Here is an 18716-nt window from a genome sequence, read left to right as displayed (position 1 = left end):
AAAGTCAGGATCATTCAGACCATGGTATTCCTGATCTCTATGTATGGATATGAAAGTTGGACAATGAAAAATGCAGATAAGAGAAAAATCAACTCATTTGAAATGTGGTATTGGAGGAGAGCTTTGCGCATATCATGGACTGCGAAAAAGACAAATAATTGGGTGTTAGAACAAATTAAACCAGAACTATCACTAGAAGCTAAAATGATAAAAATGAGGTTATCATACTTTGGACACATCATGAGAAAACATGATTCACTAGAAAAGACAATAATGCTGGGAAAAACAGAAGGGAGTAGAAAAAGAGGAAGGCCAAACAAGAGATGGATTGATTCCACAAAGGAAGCCACAGACCTGAACTTAGAAGATTTGAACAGGGTGGTTCATGACAGATGCTCTTGGAGGTCACTGATTCATAGGGTCGCCACATAAGTCGTAATTGACTCAAAGGTACATAACAACACACATGCTCAAGAGTTGCAAGCACAGCACTCACTTATTCCAGGGAACACACATTCAAATACAAGACACTATGGGTAGATAATGGCTGTGCAGCAAACAATATCTATGTGCCAGTTCCAATGCCACTTTTCAAGTAAAATTGGCCAGATGATAAGAAGAGTTCTTTTCAAGGTCCAACCAAGTCTCCTCTGACTTTTAATAGTTATACCCTTGTCTATGTTCCCAAGTGACCATGTACACAGCAAGGCAGGGCCACATCCTGACCACAAAATGGATTGGGCCACATCCTGACCACATACAGGGAGTTTCTCTCTCTCTCTGCAATTCCAATGTTTTGTTTCCATGTTAATTTCTCACTCCAAGGATCTCAGAACAGTGTCTGCAAGATTACATTATCATACTGTACCGTACAGTACTGTCAGCTACCACGCTATACTGTGTATTAGATACACAGCAACTTCTCGATCATTGTGTGGTAACACATTTCATATACAGAGCTCAGATAAATATCTGAAATGCTTTCCAATGCAGTGTTTTCACTGTGAGAGTCTAGAATTAAGAACATTTTGTGTTGAGTTATGCTATAAAACCCTAGAGATGGTAAAATGTGTTTGGGTCAGATAATTAATATTTTACTGTGAGGAAGTCAGCTTTGAAAGGTAGAAACGTAAGCCTTTCAATGTGCTGAAGAATAAGCAGCAATGGTAAAAAAAACAACTTACGGATTCCAGTGTTCTTTGGAAATCCTGTACAAACTGGAAAACATGATGGGAAGTATTACATTGGAATTCTCCTCTATCAAACTCATGATGTATTCATTATTCCAATAGTACAGTGCTCTTTCAGCCACCTTGGAAAGAGGGGGAAATTGTATTCTGTTATTTCCGGAATTCTGTCACACTTCCAAGTAAATGCAATCATATTATGCCACTGTCTTGCCATCTGCACTGGTTTCCAGACTGCTGCTGGGCCCAATTTAAAGTGCTGGTATTGACCTCTAAAGCTCTAAGCATCTTGAGGCCAGGTTATCTGAAGTATTGTCTCCTCTCACATATACCTACCAAGACCTTAAGCTCATCTTCCTAAGAGCATCCGCCACCCTGGGCTCCTTTGGGAGGAAGGGCAGGATATAAATTTAATGAACAACCAATAAATAAGATCTTCTGAGGCTCTTCTCCAGTGGTATTCCACTGTGAGAAATCCAATGAGAGGAAGCAATTCGGGGGGAAAGATTAAGCGGCCTCCCAAATGTGCTCATTGCACAGAATTTCCCTCTTCTGAAGTCACTTCTCATATTTAAAAATGGTGCCATGACTTACACATATTTACATGCAACATGCTATTTGCTTCTGAGTTTTTTGCTGCCAATACTGACCTGAAAGTGAGGGCTAGAGACACACTTGGCTATTTGTTTAAACAAGGGTTCTTGAATTTTGACAAATTGTGAAGGTTCAATCACATCTAATATCTCCTCCAGCTCTCCAAGGAACATAACCTAAAGTGAGAAAGAAATTATTAAAGGCTTTTTGTTTCCATTTTCAAACGGATTTTGAAGGAAACATCAGCTTAGCTTCTAATTATGCAAGTAAACATAATGGATAAGAGGAGTAAAATACCTTTCACTTGCAGACACCGGTTGCAATTATCCACATACTTCTTAGGAAGTAAGTGCACAAAGCAGCACCATTTATTGGTATAGCAACGTGCATGCTTCAAGTCAGTAAGGGTTTTCCACACAAGATAAACCACCAGACTGCCAAACGCTACAAAGAGCACATGCAAATATTCCCAACAGTTCTTAAAAGGTTTTCACAATTAAGAGTTAATTAGGGTAGGCAGCTTACTTTTTCCAGATAATGCCATCTGGAATTGCATGTTGCTTATTGTTATAGAAGTAAAATAATGGTTATCTCCTTAATGCCAACCATTATTTTACTGCTATAACAATAAGCAACATGCAATAGTTACTGTTCAATATCCTGAATTAGGTTGCTGTCAAATTTTGTGCAAAGCAAAGGGTTTATGATTTCCAAGTACTCGATGGATGTAAAAAATAAATGCATATAAAATCATTTAACAGGATTATTTAGCTTTATGCTTCCTCAAGGATACCTAAACTTTCCAATGTAGTAGAAAAAACTATTTATTTGTTAACTTTCTATCCTGCCTTTCCGCTAAAGAGTTCAAAGCAGCATACATGACAGGACCCTCACCATTTAATCCTCACAACAACCCTGTATGGTAGGCCAGTACTTGACCCAAGGTCACCCAGTAAGCTTCACAAATGAGTGTCCCCCTAGTTAAGCACTCTAAGCACTGCAACCACAGCAGCTCTAAACATCTACTCAAGCAGTGTTAAGGCTTCTATCTGTTATTCTGTTTTCATGATTTTATAGCACATCTTAGTAGTGTTGAAGTGCATTATGCCTGTAGAGGAGAACACTAATGGATTGGGGTGGGGGTGATGCAGTACATTTTTCTGAGTCCAGAGGAGGAAGGTGCTCATGTTTATGTCCATAGATATCCTAAACATGAAGATATTAAAAAGCTTTTTAAGGACATGCGCTATTTACATAGAAGTGACTAGATCAAAAGGTCCAGACATCACATTTGCACATGATAGCAAGCCATGGTTTCTGGCTTATTGTGGTTTGTTGTGAATGATCAGAATGTTGATGAACACTGCCTGATCACTCCCACTTTCCTCCTCCCCTGGCATGAACAGGAGAAACAAACCAGGAAGCCACAAATAAGCTTGGCTTTCCATTTCATCCACACCCAAGATCATGGTTTCTTCTCTAATAAATCAGGATAAGATAACAACAAACCTTGGTTTAAGACTGGATAGCGATTCTGGCTTGCTAGGGAGCACTGCATTCACTGGGATCAGGAAGCCAAGCTTAACTGCAACTTCCTTGTTTATTACTCCCTGCTTGGCCAGAGAAGGAGCAAAGTAGGAGTGATGAGGCAGCATGCACCAGCACGCTACTCATACACAATAAACCATAATAAGCCGAAACCATGGCTTATCATGATGTGCAAATGATTTTCCTACATTACCATTACTTGAATAGATGAATGGAGAAGGCCCACTGTTCAGGGTCTGCAACAAGAGCTTACAGATTGTGCTTAGCCAATATGTATTTCAGCTAGATTGAACACTGCCCATTATACTGACATGCATATGCTCTCCTACTGAGCAAAGGTTCGTCTCTATATATTTAAGTGATATCAGCACCAGAAAAACTTGTATTCCAAGTGTGGTCACACCATAGATTTGTATAATGCAGTAGGGCCCTGCTTCTCAGAGTTCCGCTAATACGGAGGTTTTCAATTATATCCATGTTCATTATGTTCTAATCCTTTCCTTCCCCAAATCTGTGCTGGGTTATCCCCAACCCCCAATATTATCATTTTTTAAAAAGGGAGATCACACCTCCTCCCTATTTTTTCCATAGGAACCTTTCCTTAGACCTGGAGTCCTGCACCCCACCACTTGAGGAAAGCCTCCGCATCAACCAACCAGCTCCTGCCTTGGTGCTGTGCCACGCATCCCTCCGGTCCGCCTCGCCCACGCTTCAGGGTCGGGGTAAGGGGGGCCGCGGGCGAGAGTCTGGACCGAGGGAAGGAGAAACGGCCACCAACAGGGTAGGCCGACTCGAGTGGCAGAGCGGGAACGGGGCAGGTCCAGAAAACCGCAAGCAGGGAGGACGGAGGGGGCATGGGCCCCCTCCACAAAGAGCGGTGCAGCCCACCGGTGACAGCAGTGCCACATCCGCCAATGTGTGGGAAGCAGCCGGGTTCCCCCACCAATGGGACCAACGGGCTCACGCAGTGCAGCCCTCAGACTTGACTGCCGCGCGTTCGCTGAGCCTTCTCACTGAGGTCTCACCACCATTCCTCAACAGACGTGGGGAGGGCCCAGCCTCTGCCCACGGCCCCTCAGGTGCGCCAGGCCGCATGAAGGGAAACTCTGGAGGCCTGCAGGGGGACAGCGGAAGCCGCAGTTGTCTCTTCCGCGATGCATCCGGCCAAGACTGGGGCAGGACATCATGTGCCCGCCTCGTGCACAGGGGGTCGGACACTCGTTTCCCTCCGACCCAGGGTCTGGGTACGTGACGCCCTCCGGGGCAGCAGTTCAAAGACTCAAGCAGCCTCGTATGTTCCACTTTGGGGCGATTTTCACTTTTTGGCGGGGATCTGGAGCTTAACCCACCGTATGAGTGGGGACCTACTGTACCATGATGGTATTGGCAATTTTATTGTCAGTCCCTTTCCTAATGATCCCTAGCATGGAACACTTTTTTCATAACACTGGATCAGCATCTTCATCCAGCTATCTACTGTGACCCCAGCATCTCTTTCTTGGCCAGTCACCCCCATTTCACACCCCATGAGCATATATGTGAAATTAGGGGAAGGGCTGTATCTCAGTAGTACAGTATCTGCCTTGCATGCAGAAGGTCCCAGGTTCATTCCACCACATCTCTAGGTAGGGCTGGAAGAGACTCCCTTCTGGAAATCCTGAAGAGCTGCTGCCAGTCAGTGTTGGTAATACTGAGGTAGATGGACCAATGTGCATCACTTTACATTTGCTTACAATGCATTTAAGAGATGGCCCAAGATTTTCTTTTTCTACAGATACTATTTTCAACAAGAAGACAATCTAAGCCCCATAACTTACCTCTTTTTGACTGCAGGTTTTCGGCCAGAATTTCATTAAACCTCTAATGACCTAGAAGTGACAGTGAACAGAACATTTACATACAGGAAGACACAGCTCTGTGAAGTTAACTTTAAAGATAAAAATATATTTACAGGCTCTGTGAGTGAAGGGTCTTTCTCCAGAAACTGCACTATACAATACGCCAACTGTAAAAAAAATAAGAGGAAAACATGCACATTAAAATATTTTCTTGGAAATGCAAGAGGAATAAAAAGTATCATTAAAGTGGCTAATCCAGACACATAGTTTGAATTCTAACTGACACAAAAAGACTTCCCTTGTGGTATTGGGTTTTCCTCCCACTTCCTTCCACAGCCTCCTGCAGCTACGAAATGCAGCTCCTGAGGATGGGAAACCTCTCTGGAAAAGTATAGGAAGTAGTGCAGGGAGAAGCAGCAGGAAGGGACAAATCAGGGACAATCTCGCCACAGTGCAAGAGCCTTCCAACTGCCAATGGGCAGCTTTGTATCCAAGTCTTATTCTGCTAGTAGTTCCCATTTAAAATAAAGACTGAAAAGAAGTGGGGTTCCATCAAACTGCAGTGTAGACCAACACACCAAACTCCTCAGTATACTAAAGCAACTAGGTAAATGTGGGTTTGAAACCATCTCAATTTCAGCAATGTATGCCTCATTGTCCTGGGAAGTTTTTCTTTTACATTTTTGGCAGTACTGGGGCTGAAGATTTACATATAAGAAGACTAAGCTAACAAGGGTACATCTACAGGAATATCAGAGGCAAAGTTTAGAGTGATATTTTCTGTGACAAAGAAAGAGATAAGATATGCTGTTGTTCAATAAGAAGATCTGTTGCCAGCTTAAGGAAGCAAGAACACTACAGAATCTAGAAGACTGGCAGACTAAGGACTGGATCTGACACACAGCCAATGGCTACTTTATTACTACCTTGCAGTAGACAAAAGCAACCTTGGAGTCCTAGCCAACCTCTTCACAGCTGGTTTCTAGAAGGAGGCAGCACATTCATGTGACAGCACTGTGAGAACAGGATGCTGGACTAGATGGGTCACTGGCCTGGTCTAGCAGGCAGTTCTTTCCTTCTCTCCCATCGAGGGCAGTTAAGCATGCTAGCCTTGGGTGTTTAGCATCAGTTGACTACAGATCCACTGGTGTGGCAAGTAAGGGGGTCAGGAGAAAAGTAGGTAGGTATCTGACTCTGGCTACAGCACACTTCTCTAAGTCAGCTAGTGGGCATATCTAGCTGCCAAACTCCAACTTGGGAGTAGAGTGCAGCAGCGAGACACAAAAACTAACAAGGTAAGAAAAAAGGGGTGCTGGATTCAGTATCACTGAAGACAGGCACTTGTTCTGTTTCCACCTCCCACTCCAATGTTGTACAATGTGTGATGTAAGGTTTGAATTTGTTTTTAAACCTTGTGTGTGCCCCCTCCAAAGGCAACACTAAATAATTAGATAAAATGATTAGCAGTAGCTCCAATTCAGCTAGAGCAGGGATTCCCAAACTATGGTCTGTGAGCTTCATTCAGGTCGTCTGTGGCATCTCCACATTAAATATTCATATTGATTTTTAATTGTATTTTATTGTTTATTTTATTTGTGCCAGGCTGGAAATTCTATGGAAAATTCAAATTGTAATACAATAAAATACAATGTAAAAAATAAAAAAGTGATAAACTACAATTAAAATCATATCGCATCTAGCAGAGCATATTACAACTGCTACAATAGGCAGGAAAAAAGATTAAATGGTCCGCCAAGACTCTCAGCCGTTTTCAAAGTTTGGGAACCACTCAGCTAGACCTATATCTACACAACACTCTTGTGTCTCCCCAGTTTACCTAGCACTTGATTGTGAGTGAAAATAGACAATACCTCCACCCACCTCTACCCAAATAACCTTGTAAGCTACTAAGCACAGGCCAACACAAAGGGATGGAGGAATGTTGTCTACACTGTATCAGCTGAAAGACTGCTTGGAGAAGATTTCTGCCCAGCTGTGGATGATCTCTAGTGAACACAAAAGCATGCACTTTGCACACACGAGAGACCCCAGGTTTAGCGACTCAAACACCAGTCCTTGAAAAGATCTTCACCTAAGACCAGGACCCACACTTTACGCCCATGAGCTGATACCATGATGGGCTGTGGCTATCAGGTGCTTCTTGATATCATCTGTCCCACCAACAGATCACACCTCCAAACAGCCTCACTCTTTGTGCTACTGCACTTTTAAAATATAGCTTAGGTTTATGACAGTCTGCAAAAAGTCTGTATGTTTCAATTTTGTGAGGTAGTTTGATAAAATAGTTCCAATTCAGTACCTACAGAATTGTTGCACCACTTCTAACAAAAGCCAGAAACAGAAAATATCTGTATGGAAGTTTCTACCTGTGCATGGAAGAGCGATAAACTTCTAACGGTATGTAGAGGAATCAGCACTTTCACCAAAAACTGTTTATGCTCGGCTTTAAGAGGTAAAGCAAAGCCATTGATAATACTAGAAATGAGAAAAGAAGCATTTTAGTACCATGGTATTCCTCAATAAGGACAGAACTGAGCAGTACCTAATCCCAGCCACACAAAGGTTATGTGAAACGTGGTCTACATTTGCCCGAGAGCAGAAGTTATCTTGTCAATTTTATTTATGAACAGAAAACATTCATTTACCTATACATGCAATCAGTCAGCGCTTATTATACAGCTATCAGCAGGGCTTTCCTTTTTATTTTTATTTTTATTATTTCTTCTTCATTACATGACCCCTGGAATTCTATCCACAGTATTATCATGAGCAAGTTTTGGTTTCCTATGCTCTTTCACTGTGGGTAGAAGTGACTGAATGAACCACATTTACTTCAAGGGCGAATCTCCCAAAGCCTGCAATATAAAGCCAATGATTTCTTCCAAGATTTGAGACGTTTTATTTTCAAATGAACGTGGGATCTCTTCAGTCAGTCATTCACTTCTACCTGCAGCCAGGTGAATGGAAGCAGCAGCACATGGGCCCAAGAGCCATGAAAATAAAGTGCATGAGTCCAAAGTCCACCCTTGCTGATAAAATCTTGGAGGTCAAGTAAAAAAGTGAACAAACCCAAGGTATAGATCATCCAACATATCTACACTGAAACACAGAAAAGCTTAACAGCCTGGCATCTAAAGATTAACAGCATCTTGCATCCAAAGTTAAGCACATGCCTAACAGCTAAGGATACAGACACATAACATTTGAAAAACGACACTGCATTTTAACTACCTTAACAAAATGGGATGCCTGGTAAACTGCATATTGCCAAAATGGGATGTCCAACAACCACCCAATCCTTCTAAAAACACTATCCCTTCTAAAGTGGATTTAAAGAACAGCTTTAACTAGCTCAAATAAAGCAGCATCCCAATCCTGGCAAGTGACTCTGTCCTTTATCAGGGAAACCAGTATTTAGCTTCTTTGTGCCAGACACCCAGCATTCAAAGTGATGACATCCTTCCTAAATTTCAAGGAGGACCTTCCACAGTTTCACTCCCATCTGCACAACCTTTAATTGTTGCATGTGGCACAGATGTGCCGGGGAAGGAGAAAAAGGTAAGGCTGAGAGCTGGTACTATGCTAGTGCTGAGGATGGTATTTAGGCTTCAGCAAAGGAATACCTATCTTGCACTTACACCTGATTCAGGAGTTCTCATCTTATGAGCCTACATGGCAATGCAACAGCTTATATTGTGCCATGTGCTTACTATCATAACCATGCTTATTTGGAAGCAAGTTCAACACTAATGAGGCTTAGTGTTGGACAAGGACCCAGGTTCAACTCCCCACTCAGTCACAAAGCTCACTGGATGACTTTGGATGAACCACCACCTCTCAGGCTAGCCTACCTGACATTGGTGTGATGCTAAAATGGGCATGGAAGAATCTGGTACACTAAACAGATCTCCATGGGAAAAGGACAGGAATAAAAACATTTGGGGGATTCCAGTGTTAGAATGTGACCCTCAACACATTTAAGATAACCCTTTTCACACGTTTGACACGATATATATGTGTTATAGCTGAGGTCAGCCATTAAAATGAGACAATTACCTTCCTAATATTTCCAGCAGTTCAGCTACACCATTGAAGTGTTCAGTTTCATAAACAAACCTGTCAAAAAATACAGAGATTTAATGCCAGTAACTAAAAATTTTAAGAGACAATTTAAATCAGTAGTAAACTAACAAGAGATTAAAACTCATCAACTTCTACATGTCTAGACAGGCTTGCCTAAACAAAAATGTTTAAAGCAGGCCCAAAAAAGAATATACCAACGGTACCTGCCTGATGTCAATAGGCAGAGAGTTCCACAACACAGGTGCTGCCACACTAAATGAATGATTTCTTACAAGGGCAGAACAAGTGTTATGTGGCACCTGGGTAACAGTGCTAGTTTCGCAGATCAAAGCAGTCAAGTGAGCACATGTGAGGTAAGGTGATCTCACAAGTAGACTGGTCCCAAACTGTTAAAGAGCTTTATATACCAATAGTAACACCTTGAACTTGGCCCAGTAACAAATTGGCAACGAGCTGAGATCTCTGAGCAGAGGCGTTATATGCTGACAGGGTCTCACTCCTGTCAGCAACCATACAGCAGCATCCTGCACTAACTGCAGCTGTAAAAGGTGTTTCTAGCCACTGAGGCTATCTGGGCCTCCAGTGACAAAGCTGGATCCAGAAGAACCCCTAGACTGCGTACCTGCTCCTTCAGGGGAGTGCAACCCAATCAAAGGAAGGCAACTGACCAATATCTCAGACACAGGAACTACGTGCCCATGGTGCCTTCTCTTCCCAGGATTCAAGCTCAGCTTATTTTCCCTCATCCATCACACCAGTTTAAAATCACAATTCAACAAAAATATGTTACGAACACAAAAAATAGATACATACAACAACAAAATAAATATTATATAACCCATGGAACCCAGTAAGCAGTTTTCTTTTTAAAAAAAACTTACCGTAGAAAAATATTGTTAATCTGTTTTCTGATAAATGCTCTAAGACCAAGGAACTTGCCATAAATTCTGTGTAAGACTGTTTTTAGGTAGTCCCGCTCTCGAGGATCTTCGCTGTCAAACAGCTCCAGAAGCTATTTCAAAAATAAAAACAGAACAAATAGCTCAGAAATGGTACCTCTGCCTCTAACATTTACATTTCTGAATCAGCTTTATCTGCCTATGTTTCTGCATGTCCTGTACTCTGCAACCATATTGCCCATCATGAATTTCTGCCGCCTGCCTGACTAATGGATCCCTACCCAAACCTTAGGGTTGCATCCCATGCTGTCTTTTGCAGAAGGTGCTTTGATCCAATGGAGGCTTCCATAAACAAAAGGGGGAGAGGAAGTTCTTGCAAATCTCTCTCTCTCTCTCTCTCTCTCCCCTTCCTCCTCAGACACACACACAGAGCTCCCCCACTGTTCCAGAGGGTGCCAGAATCCTCTGAAGCAGATTTGGGGTGGGCACAAGGGGCTGCAGAGGGAAGGGGGATTGTGTAACAATTACCTCTCTCTTCCTCCTGTTTACAGAAGCCTTTGCTGGATTGAAGAGCCCACCATGAATGGAAGGACAGAGATGGATATAACCTTTACTTCCCAAGAACTGATTTGCTAACATATTGCTTATCCATTGGCAAGTTCTAATGAAGGGCAGATTCAGGCCTTTTGTGCAACTATATATTCATTCATTCATTCATTCATTTTTCATTTTATTATATTATATTAATATACCGTCCCATAGCTGAAGCTCTCTGGGTGGTTTACAGCAATTAAAAACAATAAAAAACAAATATACAAATTTAAAAAAAAAAAAAAAAATTTAAAACACAAATGCCTGGGAGAAGAGGAAAGTCTTGACCTGGCGCTGAAAAGTTAACACTGTTGGCACCAGGTGCACCTCATCAGGGAGATCATTCCATAATTTGGGAGCCACCACTGAGAAGGCCCTCTCCCTTGTTGCCATCCTCCGAGCTTCCCTAGAAGTAGGCACCCGGAAGAGGGCCTTAGATGTTGAGCGTAGTGTACAGGTGGGTTCATTTCGGGAGAGGCAGTCCATCAGGTATTGTGGTCCTAAGCCATGTAAGGAATTATATTCATAAGGTGGTAGCAGAAAGAGAGAATTATTTCAGCAGATGGCTATGCAGCATTCTCTCTCATGTGGTTTTAGTCAAGTTACCTATTTCTTAGTGCCAAACATTTCATCTTCTACCAAACTTAGGCAACAGTTTTGCAGTGTCATCTTCATAATCTCAGTGCAAGTTTCTCATGAGTATCTATACAGACTCATTAAAACCGTAGAAATCATCCTAATTTTAAAAAAGTTAACGTAATTAATATTATCATAAGCCTAAAAGGAATCAAACAACCTTACCTGTAATACGAATTTCTGATCTATGTATTTTTTGGCAATGCTGGGCTGGAATTCTTGGCTTTCCAAAAATCGTATGAAAAATTCATATACAAGCTGCAAAAAATCAAACCACAATTTAGTCATGTGTTAATGCATGCTGCATTTCTTCGGAAAGCATCAGTAAATGATTGTTTTGCCTCTGTATTTAAGAGGCAGCAGAGGAAGGTGGGTAGAGATATCATCTACATGCCTACCTCCTGGTTAAGTGAGCGAGTTTCCACATCTGCTGCCCTCCTCCCCCTGCACAGAAGAACTAAATGTTCACCATGTATGGAGAGTTTTTTTCCTTGTTCTTTTTTAATCAAACATCTTTTTTAAAAAAAATTCTCCTCACAACCACCCTGATAAAACTCTCTTCCCCTCTGCCCCACCTTCCTGGGTCCATTTATATAGTCCATTTTTTCTATGAACCCTTTAAAGAGATAGATCCTAATATACAATTAAATATTACCTGGCCAGAGCCCTTAGGATAGGGTGTATATAAATCCAATTTAATTTAATAAATTCAAATAATCTGATATTTCCGTATCTTCATATAAACTAGTGACGCAAGCCTAGTGCCCATTAATTCTTCTCTTTCAGCTGTCATCAGAAGAACTGCTAAGAGCAGGCATTACCAACGCTATAATGCTTGTTCATTGGCTTGTCAAAGCTCCCAGGGGTAATCAACATGCACATTCCTCTGCCCTCCAGACTCTTGAAATCATTTAATATAAAGCAATTATGATGTTGACAGGAATCGGTGAAACAGTTTGGAAACATTTAATAGTAATTAGAAAATGTTCGGGAGCACTCTAGTACAACACAGATGTCTGATGCAGAATAATGTGATTTTAATCAGGACTCTCTAAGCTGGTTGGAAATTTTTTGCCTCCAGCATGAAAGGCACTTATGTGCCTACTTTCTCTCCCTCCAGGGCCAAACTATATTTTACATGTAAGCACATGCAACTGTAGCCCAACAGTCCTTTTTCTGTTTTAAAAGCCACTTGGTACAACTGATGGTAGCGGAAGGAAGGTGCCCTTAACCCTTTCTCTGCTAAGTTTCTTCAACCCAAATCGCCATGCCAGGCATGCACAGTTTGGAGCAAGGAAAGGATTATACACCCCCTCTTCCCTGCTATTCACTGTACTATCCTGAAGAAGGGGGGGTACAAGGCTACAGTTGTTCAGGTTTGCATGTACATGGGAACATAAGAAGCTGCTTTTCCCCAAGTCAGGCATAGGCCTATCTAGAGCAGTCTACACTGACTGGCAGTGGCTCTCCAAGGTTTCAGACACGACATTCCCAGTCCTACCTGGGCTGAGCCTGGGGCCTTTTGCACGCTAAGCCTGCTTCATTTTAGCAGAAAGCAACTGACCCGACTAGGCTATTAGTTCCATTAATGGAAGAGAGTAGAAAGGAAGAAGTAACATGGATATTTTATTAAAGTCTGTGTGAAACTGGATGTAGAAATTGTAGCCCATCATAAGCGTGGTTCGTGGATCTTGTCTAGCTGTTCGAGGACTGAAAGTTTCATGCTGTATAGCTGCTTCTCCCTGATGTGCCTCAATATTTCCTAGGAGACTGACTATTTAAAATGGTGTTCCCTACTCCCTTTTATAAAAATCAATATCCATATTAAACAATGCCAAGCTAAATATAGGACTTAAAAGCACTGTTTATCCCTATTCACTCCTCTGTAATATGGCACATAGCGTTACTATCCAGCATAGAGAGTCTCAGCACAATTTCAGAAGGGAACTAGAAAATGAGAGGAAAGGCTCCAGAAGTTTGTCAAAGCTAACAATCAACATAAAACCCACCAAATGGATATGGCGCCCAAAATAACTTGCAATAGCTATTATGACCGTGTCAAATTGAAGACTTCTGTTGGTCCCACATACTCAAAACACATCCGCCAAGCTACATATGGAAAAGTGTACATCAGATGCCCGGTGAGAAATAGACGTTTAAAGTCATTTCAGGCTAAGGCACTGTAGGTCAGGTGCTTTTCAACTTTGTTTTGTGTGAATACTTCAACTACATACAACAGCTTTAACAGAATGCCTTCAACATTCACATAGTGGTATGCTTGTGCACAAACAAAGGGCTTAGGATCAGGATGGAACCTCCAAAACTCTGGAATATTAAGCACTGACTGAATCTACATAAGGAATCCCCAATGTTGCACTACAGCTGCAGAGGCAAGGAGAAGTAAGCGTTGGTCCCTGGCACTCCTGGGAGGTTGCTAGACAGAAGCTCTTAGGCACAGCAAGGGGAAGACATCTGGCTCTGCCATTGGGCAGGGAGCCATCAGTTGCAGGGAGCTTTCTTCCTTCCCTCACAGAAAGAACTTTGCTGCAGCCTCAACTATCTGCTGTCCTGTGGGGAAGTGACATTGTGTTCATGCCCTGCTTGTAGGCCCCTGTAGGCATCTGGCTGGCCACTGTGAAAACAGCATGCTGAACTGGAATGGGTCTTTGCCCTGATCCAGCAGAGCTCTTCCTACGTTTTTATGTGACTGCAGAGCTGAGAAGGGCAATGTAGCCCCACAGTCACCAGACTTACAACCCAGCAGGGAGGATTAGTCCTAATTAGATTTAGATACCTGTAAAACCTCTTCTTTCTGACACTGTCACAAACCGTATTTTCTCTCCACTCCTCCTCCCTTGTGCAGCTAGTCATAACAAAATAGTATTTTTGTCGATTTTTCTTTTATATTTGATATTGTGCCCTATTTCAGCATCCTTCCAACAAGCAAGTTAGTGGGTTGTATTCAACGTAGCGCTCATCAGATCATACTGTCAGTGCAAAGATTTCTCCTTGCACAACAGAATGCTCTCCCCTTCTCCTCCCCTTGCATGCCCCTTAAATCTGTTCTGGGGTTTCCCCAAAACCTCCAGAGCAGAGTTGGGAAAGATGGGGGGGATCTCATTGTGCTAGCACACAGATTTAGTTGAATACCACCCAGTGCATTTGTTTTTAATTCTAAAATAAAATAAAAAAGAATAAGATCACCTGTAAATGTGGCCATGACGCCTCAAGGGTGGGTTCATCTTCTTCTGGATCAAACTCGTTGCTGTCACTAGGAGGAAGTGTTCGAAATATATTGCAAGAAACCTAGGAAGTTAAAAAACAAAATTAAAGCTGCTGTTCCACTCAGGCACAGTAATTTAAACAAACCCATATTCCTTCTAAATTGCCTTACTAAAGTCTTCCAGCCTCTATCCCAATGGTTGGAATTCCTAAAACCCAAACAGCTGCTGTTCTATTACAGTCGCTCTTGCCTGGCAAGTTCACTATATTTCCTGCTCTCCTTAAGATTACAGGGCAAGACAACCAAAAGAATCAAGAGTGCATTTACAAATTCTAAAATTCACCCAATGAATTCATAAATTGATCTTATGCATTTCACTAACATATTATTTTTAGATAGGAACAGCATCTACTGCACTTTATGGTTTACAAATTACACTAGCCATTCTTGCTTCATTTTTATCCTTGTAATGAGAGCAGGCAGGTAGCAAAAGCTGCCAGCTCTAGAGAAAATAAAAATCTATGTGGCTCCTCTAAACTGACTAGCACCTCCCTCTAAGAATAAATGGCTACCTGCCCCACCCTTCAATACTCTGGGCACCAAGCATACCTTATATTCCAAGGAAGGGAAATGTCCGCTGCTATAGTTACACCTCACTGGGCCCACATCACATGAGAATGCAGTCTCAACCTTTCTTTACAGCATTCAGATAAAGCCTAACAGAGCTAGCAGAAGGGAGCAAGAGCATTTTATTCACAACCACCTTGTTAGATACTAGCTGAAATACAGCATCTTTTCCAAACCCACTGAATGAGGTTCACAGTTAAGAAGAGAAAGAACCCAGGGATCCAAAGTCCAAGTCCAAAACTTTATACAATACAGCCTCTCCAACTATCATCTCATCCTCTTAATGCATTTCAATATTCCAGTTAAGCAGAAACATTTCCAGGATTTGAAACAAAGAAGCTCCCTCTCATAGCTTTCAAACTAGTTTTATGTTGGCCACATTCACATGTAACACGAAATCATGGTTTAGCACTAGGTGCACAAGCTGCAAGTTTCAAAACATCAATTTTCATATTGCATTTAGTATAAGAATAATTTCCAGGCAAATCCACCTGAATATCAAAATTAACAGATCTAGAAGTATTAATATAGTTCACATAGGTTCATTAAAGAGTTTTCTTTTTCTGATAAAACAAAATGAAAATAATGGTAGCCATTTCTATAGCAGTTTTCGGTAACAAAACAGAGATTTAGGCCAAACAAGAAACATTCATTTGAAGATGAGCTACGTGAAGAACAAAGAACTAGAGGAGAAATAGTAACTGGGAGATAAAAGGCTTTGTATTTAGTCTTTTCTCACCACAAGAGGGTGTATTTTGATATACTACTGAGTAAGGTGTACTGACTTTTAAGAAAATCTTTGTAATGCAGAATTATGTAGACATGAATCTATTAGCGATAGATACCAAAATAACGGATTTAAATGTAACTTTGGAACAAGAGATTGTGTATGATTAGTTCTTTCTAAAATTAACCTCCAGTACCCATGATCATTCACATAATCTATCTATGCTATTCCCACTCACTGGATCGTCACCTTGTAGTGGTGAGTGGGCTTGCGTGTTCCAATGAACCCTGTGCCGTCGGGAGTCATGTGCTCCCAGCAGGGTCACCCATGGCGGTAAGGTCGAGGGAGAGGAACCAGACAAAGAACGATCCAAGAATGTCCTCAATGGCAGAACAGGCGGAGGATAACAATGTGTATGTTACAATGGCTGTGAAGGCGGATGAAGGCTGCAGCAGATAAAAGACTTCCAATCATCGTGGTACCCATGCCATTGGATCAAAGTCTTTTTCTGTCAAGATTGTGTGTTGATCGTCGCGCGCCGATCTCCCCACATAAAACAAATTCACGCACAGGCGTCTTCCAACCAAATTATCTTGGAAGACAATCTTATTCGGACACAAGTGATCGCCAACCCCTATGCTATTCATATAATTTAACAAACAGACCTAGTTCAGCCACAGTGGCAAAGAGACTGAGCTGTGATACAGAGATCTCTCAGTTCAAATCTTCCATCTTCCATGAAGCTACTGAATTATTGTAAGCAAGTTACCATCTCTCATTCTCACTCCCCCCATTCCGCCCAAGTTTCTGCCCAATTTACAGTTGGGGGATATTGACTTACCATACAATGCTGATGTAAGGCCTGAGGTAGGGCACATCCATACCATATATTTAAAGCACTTTTATGCCACTTTAACAGTCATGGCTTCCCACAAAGAATTGTGGGAACTGTATTGTTCTTTGGGGAAAGCCATAACTGTTAAAGTGGTATAAAGGTGCTTTAAATGGATGATGTGAGAGGGACAATAACGTATGTAAAGCACTTTCAGCTTTCTAAATTGTTATACAGACAGCATGATTCAATCTTTCCTCCACAGATATTTCTCTCTCTCTCTCTCTCTCTCTCTCTCTCTCACACACACACACACACACACACACACACACAGACAAACACCTTCGCTGCACATTAAAGAATGCCATAATAGCTGACACAAAATAACTTGTAAGTTGCGACAAAATTAATGATTTCAAGAGAAATATTGGGCCATGCAAACAGAAAATCATTCACTTCTGCTGGGATGAGGAACAATATATTTGACAGCAAGGTGAGGACCAAACTAGATGTGCATGCATGTTGTTTAAAAAATGGAAAACAGTTGTGGGGGGAGAGGCACCCAGTTGGAAGGAAGGGGGAGTTTCCTCCCCTGCTATGGTCCTGATGAAAATTGGTCTTTTGAAGGAGCTATTTACATTGGGGTGAAATCCTCTATTGGCACCAACATTTCTATAATTGCAATGTTGAATTAAGCATGATACAATGCAAAAAAATTCAATAGTATAGCATCAGAGCACACGCAAAGGACACAACCCTGTGCATATTTTCCTAGGATTGAACCAAATTGATTCTGAGGCAATACACACAGAGAAGTAGGCTGACAGTGTCACAGATGTAGACTAAAAGCGGCTATTCCTAAAACCTATCTTTACTTACTAACTTTCATTCCTTCTTTTCCTTGAAAATACTGACATATTGCAAATTCAGAATTGTGTCAGAAGAGATAACCGAGAGGAGCTGGAGGCTATGTTATATAAAAGCCTTATCACTGTGTTGCAGGAGCATTTATAGTTTACAGACTCCCAGATTGCGCTACTGCATCAAACTACTGAAGATATTGTATATATGGCAACATTTGAAAGTATGTTTCTATTAAGTCCTAACCATGTTGCTTCTTTAGTAATCCAGTCAATAAATGAAACAATGCTATCATTAATACTATGCTATCATCAAAATCTGTAAGCACCTTGAAAACAATACAGTGATTACTAGAAGCCAGCATGGATTTATCAAGAACAAATTCTGCCAGACTAATCTTATCTTGTTTTTTGATTGGGTAACCTCCCTTGTAGACTGTGGGAATGCTGTGGGCATAATATATCTGGACTTCAGCAAAGCTTTTGACAGGATATTCTGATTAGCAACCTAGCTAAATGTGGGCTGGATGAACAACCATAGATGGATCCACAGTTGGCTACAGAATCGTACTCAAAGAATGCTTATTGTTATTGTTATTGTTGTTCTTATTATTATTATTCAAAAATTACATAAGAAATAACCAGTAAAAAAATACAATGCAAATACAATGCAACAAGAACAAAGAGGGGGAAAGTTTGCAACAAACACAATGTTTTCTTTGTTTTCATATGATTATCAATGGTTCCTTCTCAAACTGGGGAGAAGTAGCCAGCAAGGTACCGCAGGGCTCGTCCTGGACATGGTGCTCATCATCATTTTTATTAATGACTTGGATGAGGAGGTACAGAGCATGCTTATCAAATCTGCTGATGTTAGAAAAGTGGGAGGGATAATACTCAGGAAGACAGAAACAAAATTCAAAGGGATCTTGATAGGCTGGAGCATTGGGCTGAAAACAACAGAATGAAATTTAACAGGGATAAGTGAAAAGTGCTACATCTAGGAAAAAGAAACTAAATGCAGAGTTATAAAATGGGGGATACTTGGCT

General features: G+C 41.4%; 1 protein-coding gene across 4 annotated transcripts in view; it reads right to left on the bottom strand.

The window, feature by feature from the left end:
- The window catches only part of PPP2R5E (protein phosphatase 2 regulatory subunit B'epsilon), a 105623-nt gene that overhangs the window by 13946 nt on the left and 72961 nt on the right, over positions 1-18716 (bottom strand). For all 4 annotated transcript variants that reach the window (XM_061612382.1, XM_061612383.1, XM_061612384.1 and 1 more), the window contains exons 4-12: positions 14602-14703; positions 11563-11655; positions 10153-10283; positions 9245-9304; positions 7555-7663; positions 5281-5334; positions 5147-5197; positions 1838-1957; positions 1185-1312 (exon numbers count right to left, since the gene is read on the bottom strand). In XM_061612382.1, coding sequence (XP_061468366.1) covers positions 1185-1312; positions 1838-1957; positions 5147-5197; positions 5281-5334; positions 7555-7663; positions 9245-9304; positions 10153-10283; positions 11563-11655; positions 14602-14703 — 848 coding nt within the window. The remainder of the gene's footprint in view (positions 1-1184; positions 1313-1837; positions 1958-5146; positions 5198-5280; positions 5335-7554; positions 7664-9244; positions 9305-10152; positions 10284-11562; positions 11656-14601; positions 14704-18716) is intronic.

The sequence above is a fragment of the Rhineura floridana genome, chromosome 2, assembly GCF_030035675.1.
Source record: "Rhineura floridana isolate rRhiFlo1 chromosome 2, rRhiFlo1.hap2, whole genome shotgun sequence".
Lineage (NCBI taxonomy): Eukaryota > Metazoa > Chordata > Lepidosauria > Squamata > Rhineuridae > Rhineura > Rhineura floridana.
Note: the sequence above shows the minus strand (reverse complement) of the source record. Positions and strands in the feature narration are given on the sequence as shown.